The sequence below is a fragment of the Erpetoichthys calabaricus genome, chromosome 1, assembly GCF_900747795.2.
Source record: "Erpetoichthys calabaricus chromosome 1, fErpCal1.3, whole genome shotgun sequence".
NCBI lineage: Eukaryota > Metazoa > Chordata > Cladistia > Polypteriformes > Polypteridae > Erpetoichthys > Erpetoichthys calabaricus.
This window is the reverse complement of record NC_041394.2, coordinates 142,297,161-142,322,189: the sequence shown is the minus strand read 5'-3', so window position 1 is coordinate 142,322,189 and position 25,029 is coordinate 142,297,161. Positions and strand designations below refer to the sequence as shown.

Here is a 25,029-nt window from a genome sequence, read left to right as displayed (position 1 = left end):
CATACCCCAGCCACTAAATAAAATGCAGTTAAACATGACATTGTAAACCTTCAATCAAAATGGTAGATATGCCTCTTCATTGGGAAGAAACACTACTTTTCCCTGATGGCAACACGAATTAGACGATCTACAAGTCACCGACTTAAAGTTTAAATCCGAACAATATATTCAATCCCTTTTCGCTGTTCCATTGTTTCTCCTAGTAATAATTTCCATTTGTTTGCGCTAATGCGATCTTTACTATCATTTTTTGGAGACTTTCGAATTTTCATACTTCCATTATATCTAACCTGCTCTGCATGTGTATCGAGCCAACGTTTTTGAATTCTTTATGACTTTTAATTTGTCATCTATTCTTTGTCTTGCGGGACGTGAAAGTGTCTCTCTGGGAAAGTCATGTCTCGTCTCTCTGAAAAAGTCTTGTCTCATCCCAAGAATTTTTTATATAATAGAGAGATGTTTGGGTCATACCAGCTATAGCATGTTATGACCTCCCAAGGGGAAATTACTGTAAAGGTTCACTTAACATTTTACTCTTACTAAACATTATGGAGAGTGAAAATAATTTTACATATTTAAAAAAATTAAAAGACTAGCTATAAAACTGGATTTTTTAATGTTGCAAGTCTAGCTCATGTAAAATATTAACACCAATATCAGTACATTTAAACTGGTGAACGTAGTTCTATTTTTGTAGTTGATCTTCTATATAGCATGGGATGAAATATTACGGCAAAAATCTTTAATAGTTTCCACTGAAAACTAGACGTCTGTTACAATGAGGTTAATGTAAAACCTTGAGTAACATGCCCCTCAGTGTAGATACTGAACTGTGCTATTCATTTGATGGTGTCTTTTAAACTTTGTGTGTCTTGGTAAGTGACAAAGTTTTTGGTTGGGCTTGGTGTATTAGAAAAAAAATACCATATAATATAATTTTACATTCTTAAAACCACATACCCTAATTCAGGGTCATAGAGTGCCAAAATGTATACTGACTATATGGAAACACAAGACAGGGAGCAGCCATGGATGTGGTGCCAGTCCAAAGCTGGTCCCACTTGCGCGCGCCCACACTCAAACTCACACTCACACTCACACTCAAATGGGGCCAGTTTAGTAGTGGTAATTAATCTGACATGCAGGTTTTTCAAAATGTGAAAGAAAAAAAATTGAAGTATCTGGAGAAAAACCCATGAAAGCATGGAACAGACATGTAAACTCCAACTAGACAGCCAGCAGGGACTGGAGATTCAAAACCAGTGCTAACCTCTTGTCAGTTATTCCTTCCACAATGCCCAATTTTCATATTTAAATACACCCATTTCAAAGAGTTTGGGCTTTGGTATTATTTTTTATTATTATTGAACTTTATTTGGAGTTTTCCTTATACTAATTTATCTTAGTAATTATTGGAATACCACAAGATAAAAGCCAAGCTGTGTCTCTCTGTTTTTATGTAATAAAACAGATATACTGATTACTGCCATAGGCCATGTGTGACTGTCAGCATTATGTAAGCAATATTTAGATTTTGTTTTAGGTTGGGCCAAGTTTTTACATTTTACTAAATGCAGTTTACCAGATACACATGAATTGGATTCAGACTGTGAGAGAGTCTGCTAAGCAGGTGTATCTCAACTATTGGTAGTGATGGGAATGATTTAGACAGTACAGTTTTGTATCATACTACTAAAAACCCGATTACAGCAAGCCTGTGTAACTATTTGCAGAATCATATGAAAACAACCCCAATTACTACGTAGTATTGTCTGCAAATGAAATATATTTACATTTGACCAATTCTTGACTTGAGCTGCAGGCATTTCCTATTCTTACACAAGGTTAATAAAGTTGTGACATAAATTTTTGCCAAAACTAGATACTGAATGACCTGACATAAGGAAATATGGGTGTGTCCTATGATGGAATAGGTAAACAAAGTTTTTGGATAGTGTTTGTTTACTGTCTGTAGTGTTTGCAGACAGTCTTATGTCTAAGTATCTAAATTCACACTGCAGAAAAAGGAATTTCACTGGACTGACAGGGATTTTATTCATATGTAATTTTGCTTTCCAAAGCCAAAAATCAAACCATGTACTAGTAACTTGTAAGTTAATTTCTAATTTAAAACTATCAGCATAATGTAAATCCACTTTAACAACTAAAGAGAGTAAAGTAAAATCTCTGAAAAAAGCATATAAATGATAGCTAAGTCCTGGATTTTAAAATTTTAAAAACACAGAATAAACTGGTTTGTTAACAGCACTAGACCTTGGATTTATATAATGAAGTTATTGGACAATTGCAGTTTTATTTAGTGATGGGAGGAGTAAAACTTTGCAATGCACCAAAACATTTGAAGCAATAGTGTCAGATATCCTGTCGAATCTTCAAAGCATTTGCCACTCACTCTCTAGTGACATCTCCTGGCCATTTGAATTAATGTTACTCAATCTCATAATAAAGTTCAGGGCGTCTGTTAAACTTTTACAATGTATTTGTTTTATTTTTCACTGCTACTGATTGGCAATGAAGACAAGCGTTCATCAGTGGCTTCCAGTGTCTGATGACTATAAGATTATAACTAACTCCGACAGAGGGAATGTACCATACAACAAACAAAGAGTTTTCATAAAACAAAATAAGATGCCTCGCTCATGGAGCCCTGGCTCTTTTAATTAATATACCCCTTTTATATTATAATTATTATTGATCCAATTAGTATTAATATTAGCCCTCAACTTTTCTTGAGATCATTCCACAACCTCACTGTTCTAGGTTTAAAAAAATACATTGAAAAAGAGCCTCATCATTTCTCAGCAAATGTTTTCTTTATTCTGACTTATTTAAAACTGAGTAGACAGAAAATAAAATTAACCCTCTACTTTGCCATAATATAGGTGAGCAAATTTGAGTAAGAAGATAAATACTTAAATTAACAGATGTTATTATTCCATCAATAATAAGATATTTCATTTATTAATACATTACATTGGAAATATTTTGTTGAGCTTAAAATGAACAAGTTTTTGCCTTTGTGGTGAAAAGAGAACTCGCCGATTCCTACAGAGGTCGGCATTAAAGATCCACTCGTGAGCTGCAGCAACAAAGAACAGCTGGATAAACACATCTGGTCCTGCTTTCAAAAAATGCATCTGACTTTACCAGCAGCATCACTCCTTTGTGAACATGTTCTTCAATCTCCGGATTGGCATCCTGCTTTCAAAAAATGCATCTGACTTTACCAGCAGCATCACTCATTTGTGAACATGTTCTTCAATCTCCGGATTGGCAATCAGTACGAAGTTGTCTTAGTCACAGCACAGCATAATAAACAGTGTTCTTAAATCAAAGTGATAGTTCTCTTGTCTGTACCATTCCTAAACAGGCTTCCAGCTACATAAGCACAACACATTTACCGTGTACTCCCATCCAGTAACAATCAAAGTAAGAACAAATTCCACCTTATTAATTTCATATGAAATAATTCAAACCCCTAAACCTGAAGTTATTAGCTATAGATGTATTACTCTGTGTAATCTGGCAGACAAACTTTTCATGTTATAAACAAAGCGTTCTCTCCTGTTCATCGTTTCATGATTACATATAGAAACTTGATATTTAATAATCTTTGTATTTGTTTTAATTAATTCAGATGTTCGTAGTATGAAAGATATTGGCAGAAGTCACAATTGACAATGGAGAAAAAGAGAAAAAAATAGAAACAGTAGAAGCAATAGGTTTCCAGCATAACCCCTAAATACAATATGTAAAACTATTGTAAAATATGAAAACATATTAGATTTTTTATCTAATATTTTTCGGCTTTGCTTTCCTTGTTTATATTTTAACAATTTATTGGTGGCTTTTTGAGATTTTTGAGTCAAGTCAACAGTCAATCTTGGTAAATTTCAGGTGAAGAATTTAAATTTAACAGATTGAGCCAAATTAAATTTTCAGCAGTACAACTGATTTTTATTTATTTATAATTTTTTCTTATAAATTATATTAAACTGATAGTAAGAATGGCTATTGATTTTTGCAGAAACAGATGCTATATTTGTGTATTATGTGGTAATTGAGCTATATATATCAAGAATTAGGTGAGAATGATGACAGGAAGGATTGATGGGTGACAACAGAGGCATTAATTTGCCTTTTAAAATGAGTAATGACATCCATTAACTGAAGTGTAGGATAAATCAATGTGGTAAGATAAAGGGCATATAGCAAAGCAAAAGCTATATAGCCTCTAATAGTCACCAAGACTGGTGGAGCAAAGATTCATTTAATCACTTTTTCCCACATCAGAATTAGATGTCCATGAGCTTATATAATGGTATTGTGTCTGTATTGCTTTGCTTCTATAGTCTTAATATAATCTAATAGTGCTGCAAACCTGAAATACTGTATATTTTATTGTGGTAAACCTGACCTTTTGCTTATATTTATTGTAAATGCTTTTGTGCTCCCGAAACCAAACCAATGCCCTAAGTATGCCACCCTGTTTGACGCTGCAAGATGTATAGACTTTGATCATATATGCACCAGGATTATAACATCCATTTTATCACTTATACACTCTAGGTGGAACTGTATTAAAGACCAGAGGTATGCTTTGAGTCTGACACAGCCTGACTGTCACCTTTTAAAATACTAAGTTAAATTGAAGAAAAATTAAAAATGAAATACTACATTTGATTCTAAGGAAGCGATGTGCAGAAGAAATAGGAGGATGCAGTCTCCAAAACAAAGGTGTTTATAAATATGGTACAAATTAAGACATTTAGTATATCCTAACTGTAAAATAGGTGGAGGAAACAAATAACCTTGCAATAACGTTTTTTTAGGACCGGTGCAGTTCGAGATAAGAGTCGTTTCTAGAGTGGTATAAAGTGTAAGGGTAGTAATGAACTATATTTCCTAGGAGAAAAAAACATTTGTCCCCAAACGAAAATTTTATTGATTAAGCCAACTGTGGGAAGCAACTTTGCATACCTGTGCTAAGTCCCAAAAATACCTTCCAGGAGCACTTCCCTAGTAAAATACAGATGTGATCACTAAAATAAAGTTCCCCAGAGGGGACAAAATTGGAATGAAACATGATTCTTCAGTGTGGATTTTCATACTGAACAAACACACTCTTTATTAAATTGTGTTGTTAATTCCTTCATATTAAACACTGATTAAATGTTAATTGCTCGCTTTTAATAATGAATAAATACAATGGTCCTGAAATTCAAATTTATGTACTTGCATTTCTTTTAAGCTCACATTATTGTTTGTTAGTAGTTTTCTTCTATATTTTCATATATTATGACACTCAAGCTGAATCCAGATTAGTATGTGAATTATTTTATAATTACTACATTATGATCATATAAAAAGCTTTCATTGTATTTAAATTATTAACTTTAGTTACTGGGACTTCTTAAATTGCTTGAAAACATTTTCCAGACATGAATATTAAATGTGTCAATTAAAGGAAAACTACCCCCCAGAATTTTTTTTTTTATTTGTTACTTACCCCTTTTGTTTGAAGCGATGGCTGGGAAAATCTTAATCTCATGTTTTAATAGAGAATGGAGATAGCAAAAGTTTCTGATATTGTGGGCTTCAGTGAGGACCAATGGGGGCAAATGCTGAAAAACAGCTAACAAAATTAAAACATTGATGATTAGGGCGGAGTGGTGGCTCTGAGGCTAAGGATCTGCGCTGGTGTCCCGAAGGTTGCCGGTTCGAATCCCCATCACTGCCAAAAAGGCCACTGCTCTGCTGGGCCCTTGAGCAAGGCCCTTAACCTGTAATTGCTCCAGGGGCGCTGTACAATGGCTGACCCTGCGCTCTGACCCCAAGGGGTATGCGAAAACTACCAAATTCCTAATACAAGAAATTGTATAAGGCGAAATAAAGAACAAAAAAAAAAAAAAACTCAAGTTACTCATTGGTCCCCACTAACACCCTCTTTTATCTGAAAAGATAAAGTTAAAAGTTTTCCTTGGCCATCACTACAAACAACATAGGGTAAATAAGAGATTGAAAAATTGTAATTTTTGGAAGGCAAATTCCTTTAAGGACATTGCCACCCAAAAATTATCTAAATGAGAATGAAGCATAATGCTTTTCAACCCATATTTTTCAGAATTAATACAATAAGTGTTTTTTTAATCTCAAGTATACATTGTTAACAGTCTGTTTTTTCCCCATCTCTTGTCCAAATAAATTTTCTTTTATTCCTTTGTTATAGAGTGCAAAGTAGAGGAAGCAACAAAAATAACAAGTCATCCCTGCGCACCATTTTCCAAAGAATGACTTAAATTGTCAATGTAACACCTGTCAAATAGCACAAGAAAGGTTATATTAGTGCTGGGCGGTATACCGGTTCATACCGAAAACTGTTTTTTTATTTTTTTTATGATATGGATTTTTCTTATACCGCAAACACCGGTTTAAATTGCTTAAACAACGTTCGGAACGTGGCGCAGCGGGAAACTGTTCAAGTGGGGACCTTTTTCACTGCTACACCGCTAAACACAGATTTGTTGCGCGGGGGGCTCTTTTTCACTGCTACACCACTAAATAGGTAGTGGTGGTGTAGGTATTGCGCTGTGAAAATGGACAGAGAACATTCCGAAACTGAAGCCGACAATAAAGTTGAACATGATGACACAGAAGAACTTTTGCCGAAAAAAAGGAGTCTGTTGCCTGGAGATACTTTAGTTTTAAAAGGTCAGATGTGTAAATACTGTTTCTATACTACTGGATAATACTGCAAGCCAAGTTGTACTTGTTTTATGTGTTTTCAATACAGTGTAATGTACCTGGGTACTGTGTAATAGTGTGACGACTTGTTGACTTTATTCTCGACATTTCTACTTTATTCTCGCCGTTTATGTCAAGATTAAAGTCGACATGTTGACTTTATTCTCGTAATTTGTCATTAAAGTAGAACATCGTAAACTAAACTTCATCGTAAAAATGAATATTTAATTTACTAGATTTTCTCAAACCCCGTCATAAGTTATATAGCACATTAAATGCTTTGTGTTAAGTGTTCTCCGAGATTCTTAAACTGACTTCTTGCACTAAGAGGAGGTGCCGGCAGCGATCGCCGCACAGAATACATTCACTTCATGATCTTCCTGCTCTCTGAACATTTAGAATGCTAAGATAAATACTTAATATAATTTTCATGGTGAAATGCATTAATCATATGGGGGCACGGCGGCGTGGAGGTTGCACTGCTGCCTCGCAGCAAAGGTGTCTTGGGTGTACCCTGCCTTGCATTTGCATGTTTTTCTGGTGGGTTTACTCAGCGTGCTTCAGTTTCCTTTCAAAGTCATGTAGGATGTGGGGTTTTGTTATGCTATATTGACCCTGCTAGTGTATGTTTTGCTTGTATTCATCCTGCGATGTGCTGGCGACTCGTTCAGAGATGGGCGCAACTCTGAATGGATGGCATAATTAAACATGTATAACGAAGATATTTTTAAAGTTCTGAACACTCCGTGGGCTAAGTTTATAACTAGTTTTAATTTCACAAAGACGTTTATCGTGTGGTGATTGGTTATGTGGTGAAAGAAAAAGGAAGGATAGGAACTGGGGCTTTGGTAAGTCAGATAGAGACAGCATGCATGCAATAAAGATAGCCCATGCATTGAACATGCATTGAATTCTGTGTTCGTGTCTCCGACCACCAGATCACAAACCCAACATTTACACAATATTTAAGTTAAACCTGTGCAATAGCCATTCATACATCCAGTTTTTTGGAGCCTCATTACACCTGCCATAAAGTTCTCTACACTGAACATACACCTGGGGACCCCTTACTGCGAGGGAGCAGCACTACCGCCTCACTACCATGCATGTGTAATACCTGCTTTAATGCAGTTCATCATGAAAATTATATCAAGTATTTATCTTAGCATTCTAAATGTTACTGTGCTGCATTAATTTATGACGGGGTTTGACAAAATCTAGTAAATTAAACATTGATTTTAGGAAGAAGTTTAGTTTACGACATTCTACTTTAATTATGAAGTAAACTATGAGAATAAAGTGGAAATGTCGACTTTAATCTCAACATAAACGGCGAGAATAAAGTGGAAATGTTGACTATTCTCGACATAAACAGCGAGAATAAAGTGGAAATGTTGACTTTATTCTCGACCTATAGTTTGTTTTTTTCTTCCCTGTGTCCGTATTGTTTTTTTCTTCACCATGACCCTAATATGATTCCGTAGGGCTATACCACAAATAGCATTATAAATGCAAGTTGCAGGTTTATTATTTATGCATATAGCTTAGCTTGAAGCAAGGTCCATATTAATGCAGTTTGCCTAAATGATGGTTCAGTTGGTAAAGATGTCATCACCAAGTTGCACTTGTTTTATTTTATTTTAATTTGGTGAATACTGTGTAATGCACCTGGGCTTGAAGTCTTGGAAGTAATAGTGCAACTATCAGTAATAATACTATTATTTATTTTATTGTTATTATTTATTAGTTTAAATATTATGCAGTTTAATGATGATAAAGTTGTTTAAAAAGTCACTTTAACGTGTCAGTGGACAGAGATTGTTAACATTAACAGAAAGTGTAGTTGGTTTACAAAAAATATTTACTATTTATTCCTTTTCTAAGACATATTCAGTGCAATACAGCTTTTGACAAGCACTTCTGGATATTTTACTAAGTCTAAATGCCTCTTTGTATGGTTGAAAATATGTTGTCAAAATTATAGTTTAAGTTTTTGCAAAATTTGTTCAATAAAAAGGTTCTATATTTTGACTGCATCTGTCATGCAATGTGATACCTTCTCCATTAGTGCCACCCCCTTGAAAACTATCACTTTATGGGGCAATGCAAACCTGTATTAATACTTGTGTGCACATTAAAATGTTTTTTTTGTACAATGTACAATACTCTTGACAGTGGAATAGGTTATTCTTAGCCAGTAATTGCAGTGGAAGATGTGGTTAACATCCACTCATGCATGGGGAAAAAAATACCGTTGAATACCGTGAAACCGGGATAATTTAGAAAAATACCGTGATATAGAATTTTGGTCATACCGCCCACCCCTATATACGGTGCAGAATTTAGTGACATGCAAACATGCATAGTTTTCTCTTTATTAGCCTGTGTTCTTGAAAGCAAAACAATTTGCATTTTTGACCATATGTTGTATATCTTAAAGGATCCATGAACAAAATCTATGACTAATCCATTTCATTGATGCAGTATGGAAAGTCACAAGCAACCTAAATAGTTTTTTGTACCTGCAGACATCACTAGCATTAAAAATGATGTTTAAAAAATGAACGAAAAGCAAGGAGTCAGGTTTATACTTTGTGAAAACAGTATATAAGTAACACAGTTATTTTAGAATTGGGTTTGATGGAATGCCTGAACAAAACTACTCGTAGTCAAAGCAATCTTAACACACTGACAACCTAAATTTATTCCTCAATATTTGTCCTGAAATGACTGTTTTAATCTATATGTGTATGCAGACATCAAAATTGTTTTTACTGTCAACATAGTAAACTTTTCTTACATAGCTAATACTTTTTGTAGGTAACTCGTACTGCATCTTCCCTTTATGCACCTTCTGTAATAACAACCTTCTTTTTTTTTGTTTTTGTTTTTTTGTTTAGTGTTTACATCGGGAAGAGACTGACAACACCCTCTGCCAGCTCCTTTTGAGCGGGAAGTGCCTGCCGCCCACCCGCCAGCCAAACAACTTGTGTTAATGTGTCAGTTTGTACAATGACCTTGAGCATGACCCTTCTCATCTCACATCACAACACCTTCCACCCCTGTTTGGGCACACCATTCAAGGGAGAGCTCATCGCAGAAAAACATCTTGTTATCTTGCTCACTTCTACTTTGCTTTAAACTTATTTTCAGTTATGACTTATTCTAGTCTCGTTTTCTGCTTTAGTTGTGAACCCTAAATTTTGCACTCGGTGGGGGAATTCATACGGGGTGCCTTGGTGAAACGAACAGAGACACAAAATTTGATCAGTCTCTGTTGTGGCTGACAGGGGGTCATAAATCAGGGCGATAATACATATGTGTAAACTAAATAGTTGAAGAAATTACATTACTTCTTAAATATTCTTTAGGAAAATATTCTCAGTTGCAAGCATAATAAAAGCTTATAAATCATCTTGTATAAATGGCCAATGCATGAAGCTTGGCTTGTGAAATTTGTGATGGAGAAAGGTATTCAATTTTGCAGTTGTTCTTTTCTGTTTGTATTTTCATTTACATTAAGACAATTGGCAAATACCTCTAATCCAGTGCATTTTCATTATTTGTTGGTGTTTTTCCCCAGGGATAAATCCCTGAATTCCCAACAGGGCTGAGTAATTCAAAAAGGCCTTATTTGTTGTGCATATATGCACTTTGACTTCTTTTGAAGAGTGACTGTTCTAAATTTTTGTCAAGCCTGATCCTGTTGGCTTGACATGACAAATCTAAGAGATGAGGCAGAGTTTGACAAGGTGGGGATACAAGGCAGGCTGAATCCTAGAGGGTTTGTAAAGCTTGCTGTTTTTAAGAAGAGCTGCATCTGGCCACAAGACAGTGTATAATGTGGTTGAGCTGACAAAAAATATTACAGCTTCAATCCCAGACATAGAAAGGCTAATTTAATTCTTTAATGCAAAGCAGAAATGGTCTAAGCAGAATAACACTTACGCGATTGCAGTCTTAGTGGAAAGAATAAAGTTGAGTAGTTACCAAACATCTAGACCTGGTCTTAAGGGGTAAAGGTAGAGCATGATATTTTTACAGTTGGGGGGAGTGTTGTTCAGAAATAGGGTATCTGTGTAAGTACTTCTCAATATATCCATGATCATCTGATAGGGCATTAGGGGGGCATTTTTTGACCAAACATAAGAACCATACAGTATGCATTTTAATTTCTGAAACTAGTAGTTTTTGTATAAAAGTAAAGTGTGGGTTTTCATAGTGTTAGTTCACTAGAAAAATATGCTAGGTAGATAACAGTATTTGCAGTGAGATTATTTTTTTGGAATGAGTTCATTACAAAAACATGCAAAATTTAGTTAGAAAATAGAATAACCATGTTCACATAGGTAGTTAAATGTTTTACAAATAAGAAAAATATATATATATGTTGCATGCTGTGTTGGAAAAACATCAACAGTGTAATGTAAGACCTCGGATACAACACTGGGAAACATGGACTTTATTGGTCTGATAGCTTAAAAGAACAAGGCTGCTATCGATAATTTTGAGGCTAGAAGCTGGATGCTGTCTTATGGTGCTGTAAGAAAAGTCATGCATATTTTGAGTTTCCCTTTACATTTTGCACCTGATGCTAATGTGCCTTGAGGACACCTTGAAGGTTGTTTTAAGTATGTAGAGGTTAACACATTGCTTACTTAAGTTAACATTTTATGATTGTTTGTTTTAGTGTCAGGATCAATATATAATATATAATACTTTACAGTTAGAACAAAACATATTGATATAAAGCCATATTGCAGTGGTCATCTGTCCTAAAATTGGTTTGAAAAAAGAATTGCAGGGATAGTGTCAGATTGTAAAACAGCCTCAGCAGCATGTTCGTAGTAGTCCCATCGGTTATTGGGACCTCTTTACTTCTACATCTTCAAGTTAAATGCTTCTTTTAAGTGTTTAACTTTCATGCATGTTCAAATGTATAAAATCTGACCAAAACAAACTGAACAGTTTCAAGATTACATTTAAAGATTTAAGGCACTTTCAGCACACTCCAGATTAGCAAACTACATGCAGCGGGACTATAGATTCATCTTGACTTGAGTTAATTTTCTATATAACACACTCATGTAGTGTAATTGTAACTGAATTAAAAGGAGTGCAGATGTAGTCTCCAAAAGATCTCCAAAGTTAGTAACGTATTAAAAATGCCACGTGAACCTAGGTTTACCAGTTTAAAATAGTTCTAAATTATAGACTAAAAGTGAGAGCGCAGGTTTGTAGCTTACTGTGGAGTCTTATGTTAACCATTACTGTCAATCAGCGTTTCATGTACATCTACTTCTTATAAAGTAATTGTTCTACAGTCAACTAGAAAATAATAGCAGATCTTTTACTTCCTGTTCCTGTTACCTCCTCTTAATGGACAACCTGTCTTGGAAGGCCATCTTAGTACATTTGCAAAAATCTCATTTACTGGCTTTCAGTGCATTACAAAATATAGTTGATGTCATTTATTAGCATCTTCTGGAAGTCCTGGCCAAGGCCAATCTGTGTGGAAAGTGATGGGAATCAAAATGCTTTTTGTATTCAGCGATCATCTGGTTTCATGGGGCGTTAAGTTGTTTTTAAAGATAGATTGAACTAAAAAATACCCATTTGAAACTGAAGGTTACAAAATTTCTTGTGTTCTTTTACTGCAAATTCGATCTGTGTCACAAAAAAATTCAGATTGGGAAGTGATGCACTGATTACATTAGTTTAACCATCCTCACAGTAACAAGAAGAAATACTTAAAAATTAGATCTTCAATCATTTCAGCCCATGTGCTGTTTGGACAATCCAACAGAAAGTGAGGAAAGTGTTGATCATCAGTGCCTTACAAAACCTAATGAAATAGGGCTATGATCTTTTCTACAAGGTGACACCTTGTAGTTTGATATATGTTACTGATAAAATGGACAAGAGAGACACTTTTAAAAGTTTTCAAGTGCACATAGCCATTATTTCCACATATATTTTGTCCCCTCAATTCATGATATGGTATATTTTAATTCAGTAGTACGTAGATGGGTTTGATGCTGCTTTGTCACAGCCTGAATTTGTCAGCTTGGAATAGGAAAGGCTGTTTTAGTGGTGTTGGTATTTTAGTCTCCAATATGGAAGACTGTGTTCCCTGTATATTGCAGTATTAGTCTGTTGTGTCAAGATTAGACCCATTGGTCCTTTAAGCAGGGTCTAATAAAATAATGCACTTGTTGTGCAATATGGTAATTTACAAAACTCTCCAAGCCTTCTTACTTACTGCATTTCAGGCCCACACATAAAAGCCAGTTTTATATAGTTTGTATCTACCTAAAGGCCAAAATGTAAATTAATGTATGTGAACTCTTTTTTTTTTTGGCAAGAGTGGAATTAATGTCAAAATTTTCCTAATAACATGCCTCTACCATATTCAAGAGGAGTAGTAACTCAGTTTTAAAAGTGAGTATATTTGATTTTCTTTTTCCACACAGAATTAGCGTTGCCGGTATTTTTGGAATTAATAATGGTCCTTTTAATCTGCAGATCTTTTGATCATTAAGTAATAAAATCCTGTAGTATTTTTCCCAGAAATTTGGTTACAGATTGCTGTTTTGACAAAACATCTAAAGCTGATGCTAAAACCTTTTCATGTTTGTGTCTCAGATATCTAAATGTACAGTACCTATCACATATTCGATGACCACACCACTGAGGTATTTGTTTTGTGTGCTTGCAGGTCTATATGTGCTTTGGATTGGGAGGAGATGTGTGTGAGGTTTGCCAACAGCTGGTTTTATTCCAGTTCCTGATTTAATTGTGTATGACAGAGGCTACATAGAGGTCACAATACATCAAGGTCTTATACTATTTATAGATGATGTGGGCAGCTAATTCAAGTTTTTGTTTCATTACGAAGCATTTTGTTAAAAAAATTTACACGATAAAAAAGAGTATATGCATTTTAATATTGCCTTTCACATTGCTGTGGTGCATGAAACAACACTGCCTGCAGGACCAGGCGAGAGGCTCACTTAAGTGCTGCACAAAAGTAGTACAGGCAGCAGGGCACATGCTGTTGGGTAGGGACTGATGTCATATACTGAGTGGTGAAATCCCAAGGTGTCCCAAAGGCATTTCTCAGCTTGCACGCAAGACCACTTACCCAAATGATTAACGTAAATCCATGTGGTGGTACTTTCCCTGGAACTGGTGCACTTAACTTTTCAGTTCGGCCCAACCTCTTGTCCTAGTATTGATTAAGCTGTTCCTGAGAGATCCTTGTTGCCTACTGAATGACATAGTAGATAGCACCACAAGAACCTCTTGTGTCCTGACCAGCATCCTCTACAAGATTCAAGTTGTGCACTGCAGAAAAGATCTCAAGCTCTGCTTTGAACAGCAAAGGGTGCAGGTCTGGATATAATGTGAGGATCCTACTATGGATTCTGCCATTTCATCTCAATCCTTGACAAACGCTGTCTTTGTTTTTTAAATGTCATGTTCTATATTCTATGCCAGCTTGTTTCTGTGTCTAGTTGAGACAGGTGAGATGGCTAACATCAGCTGTGGGTAGAGTGTTTTCAGCAGGATGTCCTGCCACACCAACATCAGCTTAGCTGATAGGAAACTTTTGCTTCTTCACGTGTCACCTTGAAGAAACATTGAAAAGTTATAAAATCCAAAAAAAGCAAACCCAGCTCAACCCTGCCAAACAAACTGTTATGCTCTTCTCACATTCTATCCCTTACCTCTAAAATCATGCTGAGAAATTGGACAGAAGTATTGGAGTTTACTGAGCCAAAGTGATTTTATCTTTCTTTGTTACATTTAGGTAAAACTTTGTAATATTGTATGTTGTAATTAATAACATGGAACGTAGTAATCATTTGTGCCATTAAAGTGCTCTCTAAAACACTGCTCATCCTCTCGTTTCTCATTTGACACACAGTCCGACTGAAGTGCTGTCAGGTGTGCTATGCTCCTTCAAACATCTCAAACTGTAGGTTCAGTTGAACTTATTCTACCTAAGCAGTCATAATCAATACAGAATTACATGCGACAAAAGCACAACTCAATCCGAAAGCACCTTGTATGCTTATGAATGGGCAGAAATGGTCAAAGCTCATTGCATATTGTGATCATGTTTTACTTGGGGTGAATATCTTAATGCACAGAGTTAGTTAAATATTTTTGCATCTTTCTGTAAGGAAGTGATCTTATCTTTTGTGGACTGTTGAGGTACTAGGGTGTTGGTATCGTGTTAGCCATTATGGATGTAGTGAGAAGTCAAGTAAAATGACACCTTTTGAAGGGAAACTGCCTTTACAAAAAAAAAAGAAAAAACGTACAGTTAGATGATTTACTTTATACTTGGAATTGGAAAATAGAATAGAAAAATCTTACATGGTTTTAACAATTCATAAATACAATTGGAAACACCTCCCAGCTGTGTGCTCTTTGGTTGGTGAGACTGACAGTCTACAAAAGATGCCTCCCACAGATTTAACTTAGCCATCTCAACAGTGAGGAATGTGTGGCTGTTTCCCAGAGATTGTATAGCCCATCTAGCTCTATAGTGAGTTTTGATTTCCTTCAGTTATACTCGGGATGAAAGAAAAGTATATATTTGTATAAATGTGTCTACTCAGTTTTATCCACCCAACATGGACTCCAGGGTCATTGAGCCCATCCCAGCCGCTCTGAGCGAATTGTTAGAATTTACCTTAGACCAGGTGCAAGAGCTTTTGTAAATGTTTGTATGGGAGTGAACTGGAGAAGGAATTTAGCAGATTATGGACTACAGAGTCAAATCTCATTCAGCTTTAACTACTTTTTCCATTCCTAATTTGCAATGCCTTCTACGTTAACTTTGATCGCCATAACAAGAAGGCCGCCATTCAGTGGCCTGCAACACCAAAATTCATTGTTCTCTGTTTCTGTATATGACATAAAGGGGACTTTTAAGGCCTTCAGTCCAGTTGAAAAGGTATGTTTTAAAAACTTATAGGAACCGATTAGCTGATGTCTTCAATTACATCTTTAATATTTCACTGAGAGAACCTGTAGTCCCTGCCTGCATTAAAAGGACAATAATTATCGCTGTGTGTAAGAAAACAAAAGTAAACTGAAAGACTACAGAAGAGTGGAACTCGCTCCTGTCAAGATGATCTGCTTTGAGAGACTGGTGCTAGGGCACCTTAAATAGAATATTCTAGATCACCTTGAGTTTGCATAGCATCACAACTGGTCCACTTTGGATGCTCTATCTGCTGCACTCAATAACATCCTAGCACACCTGGATGATGGAAATTGTTATGCCAGAGAAGAATCTTGTTTATAGACTACAGCTCCACATTTAACACAGCAAAACCAGAAAAGCTGGACACCACACCCCTCAATTTAGGACCCTTTCTTATCCTAAGCAAGTAGGTATTGGATCCCCTGACCAACAAGCCTTAGTGTTTGCAGACTGGCAGCATTACATCCTCCATGCTGTCCCTCACTAAAGGCATTCTACAGGGTGCTGTGCTGAGCTCCTTCTGTACTCCTTGTTCACTTCTGCTTGTCTGACCAAACCGCTCCAGTTTCATCTTTGAATTTGCTGATGATACCACCATCACTGGCCTGATCACCAACAATGATGAGAATGCTTGTATTTCCTCATCTGTTCTCACTATTTTGTACAAGTACACAATGGAGTCATTGGCTATATCACAACCTGGTAAGGAACCTGAGGTAGGTGAAGGCACAGAATTTTATAGGACTGAGCTGCCTTCCATTAAGGACATATTCAACACTTTCTGCTGTTGAGAAGCAAGCAGGTTAATTAACAGACCTCAGCATGTTGTTTTTCTCATTCCTTCTTCTGGTAAATGGGATACTTTACCATTGGCACACGCACCAGTTCATTCGTAAATAGTTGCTATACGCAGGTCATACAGTTAGTGGATAGTTGATCATAATAATATCAAATATTACAGGTGAAAAAAGTAATACATTAAAAAAACAGTTAAACACTACATATCTAGGTACATTACAAGCATTAACACTTCTTTTACAAATCCCACATCAAATGGCATAAAGCAGAGAGATATGCATTGCATTTGTCATCCCAACAGATGGGAGTATCACTGACATTAACACTGCTTTTACAAATCCTATACCAAATGACATATAATAAAGACATATGCATTGTATGGCACACTGCAAACATTAACACTGAGGTCTACATTGATTACTTAGATTTCAACTCATCTTGGATGTGTAGCACAGCTAATGTATGTATATTGTAAATGCATAAATGCAAACAAATGTATGTATACAGTTAAGTATATACAGTAATTACATATATTTTGCATAATATACTGTATGTATGTGTATATAATATATGCAGTATTTGTATGTGTGTATACAGTGCATCCGGAAAGTATTCACAGCGCATCACTTTTTCCACAATTTGTTATGTTACAGCCTTATTCCAAAATGGATTAAATACATTTTTTTCCTCAGAATTCTACACACAACGCCCCATAATGACAACATGAAAAAAGTTTACTTGAGATTTTTGCAAATTTATTAAAAATAAAAAAAATATATATGTAAGGGTGGCATGGTGGCGCTGCTGCCTCGCAGTTAGGAGACCTGGGTTCACTTCCCGGGTCCTCCCTGCGTGGAGTTTGCATGTTCTTCTTGTGTCTGCGTGGGTACTCCAGGTGCTCCAGTTTCCTCCCACAGTCCAAAGACATGCAGGGTTAGGTGCATTGGCGATTCTAAATTGTCCCTAGAGTGTGCTTGGTGTGTGCGTGTGTGTGTGTGCGCGTGCCCTGTGGTGGGCTGGTGCCCTGCCCAGGGTTTGTTCCCTGCCTTGCGCCCTGTGTTGGCTGGGATTAGCTGCAGCAGACCCCTGTGACCCTGTAGTTAGGATATATCAGGTTGGATAATGGATGGATGGATATATATTATATACCTGCCAGAGGTTTACATTTCAAATTTAGGATAACAAAAACTGGTTAAAAAGTTAAATATCAGTATATTACAAATGGGCCTTCTTCAGAGAACAACTAATAGGTTACAACCTACAAATGTTGTGCTGCAATTAAATTAAGTCTTGCAAATTGAAGCAAAGAGTTTGCACAGGTGCCCTGACTTTTGTTGATTACTTTAAAACCTTCTGTCTGTCTTAAAGCAGAGTTGCAACAGACTGTGTTACTACACCCTCTGGAGAACTGCTTGGACAATATTCCAGTGCTAATGGCAAGCAGACTGTAATTAACAACATTATTACGTTTAGAAGCGTAGGCCTTTCATTTACAGAAACTGCAAAAAAAAATCCAAGTGCCAGTGTGTATGGTGTCCTACACAGTCCAAAGGCAACGGGAAACTGGAAGAGATCTGGCTGACCCAAAGTCACAACTCAATCAGAAGACAATTTTCTGAGGGTTTTCAGCTTACGTGATGGGCACCTCACAGCACAAACAGCTTCAAGCACAGCTTAACAGTGGTCTAAAAAAAGCAAGTCTCAGTTTCTACTGCGAAGAGGAGATTTTGTGGTGCAGGTTTGACAGGGTGAGTGGTGGTAAGAAAGCCATTCCTTAAAGGACAAATAGGGCCTTGAAATACCAGCTGCGAGCTACTGCAGACTGGACAAAGTCTCCTCTTGGATGATCACAGATACTAGAATTATTTGAAAGAATGTTAATAACCAAAACACAAGTACTGACAAAAGGGAACAATGCCATTAGGTAAATAGAAAATAATATACTATAACCCCAGCTGTACCAACTAAACTGGTTTTGCCGTTGTTACAAGTTTGGTGGTTCCCCCTTTTACATCCCTCCAAATTCTATTAATTCAATCGCCTCTCCTCCCATCCTCACTCTGTTTCTGTTTAGTTCTGCTGGCCATTTCATCTTCCTGCCTGCGTGCCTTAGCTCTTCTTATTTGCTGGCTCAAACAGAGCACAGCCTTTTAAGTCCGACTAAAGGGTGGCTTTCTCTCTTTTATAAGAGTAACCTCTGATGGCCCCAGTGATTCCTACACTTCACCCCTACACTGAAATAAAGAGTCAGGACTCTGCATAAAAGTTACCAGGGTGCCATGAGGGAAGCTTTTTCTACCACCTGAAGGAATTTGGCTGGCATTCTTCCAATTCCTCAAGTCTTCTCTCTCATTCTGATGCCTTTTGTCTACCCTCATTGGCATTTGTCTGAGCTCTTGTAACTTGCCCTGGATAGCCCTTGTCAGTTTATGAATATAATATTTATGGTTTTGTGCAGGACTAGTCTGTAAAGTGCTGAGATGTTAACATTATCTCTCTTTTTTGGAGTACAGCACAGTTTGTCAAGCTAACAGAACATATAATAGCTGCAAATGCAGCTAACAAGTGAATGAACATATAATTGTTGTCACATACCTCTACATTACTATATGTTAATGCTTCTACCTAATTCTGTCCTACATCCTATGCGTTCGATGGCACTGTGATATGAGTATTAGTCTCATTTGTCTCCTCTCTCCTAATCAGACAACCCTTTCTGCCTCTGTCGCACTTCAACAGCGTAAGAAGTTCATGGTAAAATAATGAGCTTCATTAAGGGTGTGCCTGCAGCAAGTCTGCCTTTGGCTGTTGTTTCCATGCTTTTTCCTGCACTGCAGTGAGTGACTGGGTGGGTCCGACAGAACGGTGGTGTCCATCCTCCAGATGAGCCGACGCCCAGTAATACTGGGTAAAATTGCAGCGCTGCAGTGGGAGGAGCCAGGTCAGTCTTGGTTTCAATTGGATAACAGCAGGCATCCTGAGATGCCAGAAAAGAAACGTTAGAGTTTCCATGGGAACAATGAAAGATACAGACGCATACACACACTGAACCAGCCTGCCTTTTCTGTCTCGCTGTCTCTTCCACATATAGAGGGATGCATTACAACGACCCACAGCAGACTGAGGCTGAGAGCTTCAGCTGTGACAAAGCAGGGAATGCAGGCTGCCAAAACCCTTTCACATGGAGCCCTGCCAGCTTTTCCCAAATTGTCATCTCACTGTGGTCTTGCTTGCTGAACTTTCCTTTTGTGCCAGTGCTTGCTTTTAATGTTCTGTTGCAAATACTGAATGGGAGCAGTCAGCTGCTTCAAGGGAAAAAAAAAAGATGTTTCTCAGTAATTGAAATGGGGTTGGATTAAAAAAGCTTGAGGCTGTCTTTGTTAGCCATCCTCAGCTGGCATTGAGGCTTTCACACAAGCCCCCCCCACCCCTTCCCTCATGTACATGAGTAGATGTGAAGATGGCTGGCTTTCAGTGGACTGGTCTCCACATGTTATATAACCACACCCATCGAAGTCCTGCATGGAAAAAGAGTGTATTACTGTGGACCTGCTTAATGAATAGTATAGTAAGAGGAAGGATTTCAATTTCTCTTATACGTAGCACTGACTGTCAATTTGTCTTTGGCTGGTCCACTGGAAAGAAAACATTCTCAAAAAAGCATTGTGCTTCCCAACCAGAGCCAAGCGTCTGTTCAGGTTTAACTTCCTGCCTTGTGCCCAGTACTGCCCAGCCAGTCACCCTAAACTAAATCAAGCTGGCTTGATAGTGGATTAATGATCACAATTTGGAGATGCGCTATTGGCGACTGTATGACCTTCCAAACCTTCTGAATTTATGGAGATTAACCTCTCTTTAGATGCGCCTGTGCTACTTTGTACTGCCTCCCCTCCCTGACATATCATCTCATCTGTGAACCAGGCATGAATCTTGCTTGTCGAGGTTAGTCGGGGTTAATGCTTCATTCTAGCAGGCTGTAACGGCTGTGTAAGCCAATGCTGCCAACAGATTGACCTGGCCTGCCCAGACAATGCTGACTGCTGCTAAGAGGAGAGAAGGAGAGCACTAAAAAGTTACCCATCTGCTCCCATGAGAAGAAGGATAAGGTCTATCCACATTAAGAGTATTCCATTATGTCATTTCTATACTCCTACCGCAACACTGATATAAAATTTGATGTAAAATGCTGGACATTTCGTTTAATACCCCCTATTAATTAGTACATTGTCTGAGCCCTTATTTATATTGTAGGGTTGTAGGATGCTGGCATCTTTCCTAAAGCATCCACCACTTGAGTGTCAAAACATGTTTACTGCAATTCAAACTAATATTTATGTATTTGGGGTGAGCCAGACAGCCCAAGTGAATGCTGGCAGAAGGTGGGTCAGAAATCCAAGCCTGCTCCCCAGAAGTGTGAGGCGGCAGCGCCATGCCGGCCTCATCTTATTTTATGTGTTCTTGTTGATGCCATGCACCTAAAGTTGTTTGTGAGTAGACATGTGTACACATTTTTTTTTTTATTCAATCTTTAAGGTTTTTCTTGAGCCTTATGTTTAACAATACTCAAGCTTACCCACCCACACCCACATACACACACACACACACACACACACACACTTGTCTCCAGGGTGCCTTTACACAGAGCAACTCCAGACCCTTCACTAACACATTGCCATGGAAACCAATATTAGGCTGCAGCAATTACTGCCAGGCCTTTGGGAGCGAGAACAAAACAGTGTGTGTCTTCTGGTTTGGAGCTGGGGGTGGGAGTGCACACCATTGGTGGGGGTGTCAGGGGGGGGGGGGCAGGGGTTCAATGCTGAATCACATTAGTCTTTCTTGGAAGATACAGAATTGATGAGCAGTGACGACCTGAGCCTCCCATTTAGGAATGAACATTTACCAGCTTTTTTCCTTTTTGGACCTCATGTGGACAGAAGGGGGAACACATCTCTGTTAGTAACGGTTCAAGTTCACCTTTGCTATGACTAACCTCCAACCCCCAAATTTTTTGTGTCTTTTTTTTTTTTTTTACAGATAGTTGGCTGCTGTGCTACCTTTGTGCTGAATGACAAATGCAGGGTGGACCACTTTGATCAGGTTGGCAAAACATCTTTATTATAATGAATGAAAATCAGTGTAATAAATGAAAAGATCAGTTACATTTGATTATATCCATAAGTATAAAAATGAGACATGAATAGTCATAAGCCACTTATTATACTTGGACTGTCCTTAGGAAGTGGGCGAGGAGGCTAACAGATGGAATTAGGAAACTTTAAATGGCTTTGTTCCTCAGACTCCTTGCGAATGTCATGCTATGATGATGAGATCAAGGTTTTTCTACATAGAATTATTTACTCGTTGCAAGACTACCGCTTCTACCTCCCAATTCCAGGGTTTCAGATTCTAGCTTACTTTTTGTCTGTGTGGAGTCTGAATGCTATTCTTTTATTGGGTGCTTCCATTTACTCCCACATCCTTCCACAGAGGTGTGCCAGGATCTCTCCTTGAAGACTCTACCGTCTTTTTGTGTCCAAAACAACAGACTATCATCCCCTCCAGTGTTGTTTCAGGCTATGTACGCAAAGCTACCCAAGTAGAGCCCTTTACTCCTAAACTACAGGTTCAGAACAGAGATGGATGTCTGCATTTTATTTAATAATTGCTACATAGCAGCCATACCACCTGCATTTCAGAACAGGTTTTCCACCCGAAGCTAACAATGTTTGACCTCAACCACTACTTGGATGGGAGGATTATAAGGAGAAGCCTGGTTTGCTGCTGAAAGAGGTGTTGGTGGGGCCAGCAGGTGGCACATACCCCGTGGTCTGTTTGTGGATCCCAATACCCCAGTGCAGTGACAGTGACAATATGACATTAAAATGGTGCCACCCTCGAGATGAGATGCACTGTAAATTTCGAAGTCCTGATTCTCTGTGCTCATAAAAGATCTCAGTAGGGTGTTGCCTGATGTTCGGTCTAAATTGCCCACCACAGCCTGGTCATCCTGACCTCCAGTCATTCCTTATTGGCTCCCTCGCGTCCATTCACCACCAACCAAAATAGCAAATGTGTGGTGAGCTTACAGGCATAAGAATGTCTGCCTTTGTAACACTCAGGTGGGTGCTGCACATTGGTGGTGTTTAACGTGGCGTCTGACAGTCTATGTAAAGTACTTTGAGCAGATTAGAAAAGCGCTATACATAAGTAATTAATTATTATTAGTTTAATTATATAATTCAAAAAAGGAAAATTGTTTTATAAGAAGTACACTATGACACATCGTGAATTAAAAACATGTAATGCAAATGACCAAACCAGACACAGGTAAAAGCAGAACTGAATTTCATGATATTATGAATCACAAGTAAATAATTACTAGTTTAATGAGTACATACAACATGAAAGTGCATGAATAGATCACCTTTATTTAAATGTGTGCCCCCAACATTGCAAAGCAGTGCTATGAACAGTGCTTTGAGTTACAGGACCAAATCTCACTGGACATTTTATTTTAGTGGACAAAGCATTCTGCCGATTTACTTATCTGGCCACTTGACCAGTTGCTGTTTCCAAAGCATTTCATTCACAAACCCCATGATGTTCCCACTCCCCATTTTTCACCATTGTATCCAGCACAACGGCAATATCTACATATGCTTGGCAGGTATTAAGCAAAACAGTAAAGTTAAGTTAAATGTTCTGTATGGCAAAAAGTTCATGTGTTATAGTTTAACCAAAATATCATATAAAGTAAGTGCAGCACTGCAAATCAGTCATTACCCCTTAATTGATTTTCTGTGCTTGAATTTGCCAGATTGGCACGTTGGAGTGCAAACAGATTGCTGGACATTGAAACCCACATTTATATATGCTAATAATGGGATAATTTAGTATCACCCTTTAAACCTTGGGAAGATACTGAATTTACAAGTGCAATCCGAAAGAAATATGACAGAAAGTGCAAATTCCACTCAGAAGATCAAACGGTCTAAATATGAACCAGAGGCCCAAGTTTGCTGTCCACTTTTAAAGTTGTCTTTTTCAATTACAAGGGGAGTCAAGAGTCCATCCACAAAACACTGGGTACAAGGTAGGAACCAACTCAAGATGGGACACCTGTCCATGAGGTATACTCACTCAGCTAGCATCCCACAGTTGATCTCAATTTATAGTACAGTATAGCATCGTATAATATAGTCAACCCTTGTTGCACAAATTTGAGGTGAAACACTGAAGACACATACAAATGTGCAAAGTCTAAGCTCCTGCTTCTCAAACACAGTCCTGGGAACCATATGCAGTTGCAGGTTCTTGTTCCAACCAACTGCTGTTTTTAATTGGCTTCTTAGACAAGTTGCTCATTCCTAGTCTTTATGTTTTGAGGTCAATGCAGAAATTTAAAAAAAATAAGTCTGGGATTTTTTTATTAGAATGTACCAAGCATTTATGTGTGCTACATGGGGATAGATAAGTTTGTGTTTATTAAGTTGCTTTTTTAATGTTCTCATCACCATTATAATGATTTCCAGTCTGCTTTTCCAGGTGTTCTAGTTATTTAATTTTTATAATGAGCACACTAGTGGGACTGATGCCTTTCAGCATTTCTTGTCATTTGCTCGGGTGTCTGCTTTGCTCATCATAATTGTCATTATTAGGATACAAATATGGGAGCAAACTACATAGAAAAAAAAATAGAATAACATCAAAAAGTTCAGCATTTAATATACATTATATATATATATATTTATATATATATATATATATTACTAGGGGGTTCACCCCCTGCTCGCTTCGCTCGCCAACCCCCCCGGGCCTGTGCTACGTGCCAGCCACTTTGCGTCTCTGCTGCTCGTGTTGTGAAGAAACCCCCTCTTAAACGGTGATACAATGGGAAACAAATACAGTATTTTTTTTACCTCCTCTTTGCTCGATCAGCTGCTGGCTTGCTGCTGCTGCCATGCCATGTGATCTGCATCTCGCATGGCGCTTCAAACATTTAAAAGCCTGTACAGCAGCTGTCCTACTCTTTGTCTTTTACCTACGGCCCCAGGCGTGGTTAAATCTTTTGGCACAAAATCCAGTCTCGCAAGATGTGAATTCTTGATATTTTTTAGTTTATAATTTAAAAACGGAATAAAAATGTGAAAATCTAACAACACATTCACATCACATTAAAGTTCAATAAATTCTGAAAAGAACAATACCAAACATATGTATGTAGTATTTAAAATAAGCCTGATTTAAAATGTGACATAAAATGGTTGCACAAAACCGTTGCATGTTTAGGCTTAAGATTGTCTCTGAAAGCAGAATAAGGGAAGAAATTAAGATGCCAGCTATTTAAACAGTGACATCAATTAGTGGTAAACTGACTCACTGATTGTGAAATTGGTTGGAACAAAAACCTGCAACCACATGGGATACCCAGGACTGAATTTGAGAACCACTCAACCACCGTC

The 25,029-nt window shown here is 37.6% G+C and overlaps 1 protein-coding gene across 2 annotated transcripts in view; it reads left to right on the top strand.

The window, feature by feature from the left end:
• Nucleotides 1-14,661, top strand: part of LOC114655461 (BCL2/adenovirus E1B 19 kDa protein-interacting protein 3-like) — a 63,135-nt gene extending 48,474 nt beyond the window's left edge. Inside the window, exons 6-7 of one of the 2 annotated variants that reach the window (XR_007934228.1) lie at nucleotides 9,666-10,601; nucleotides 10,649-14,661. Coding sequence is in view for 1 of the 2 variants with exons in the window: in XM_028806477.2 (XP_028662310.1) it covers nucleotides 9,666-9,714 (49 nt within the window). In the remaining variant the exon portion in view is untranslated. Of the gene's footprint in view, nucleotides 1-9,665 lie in introns of both variants that reach the window. The other variant, XM_028806477.2, reaches the window with a different exon arrangement.
• The last annotated feature ends 10,368 nt before the right edge of the window (nucleotides 14,662-25,029 follow it).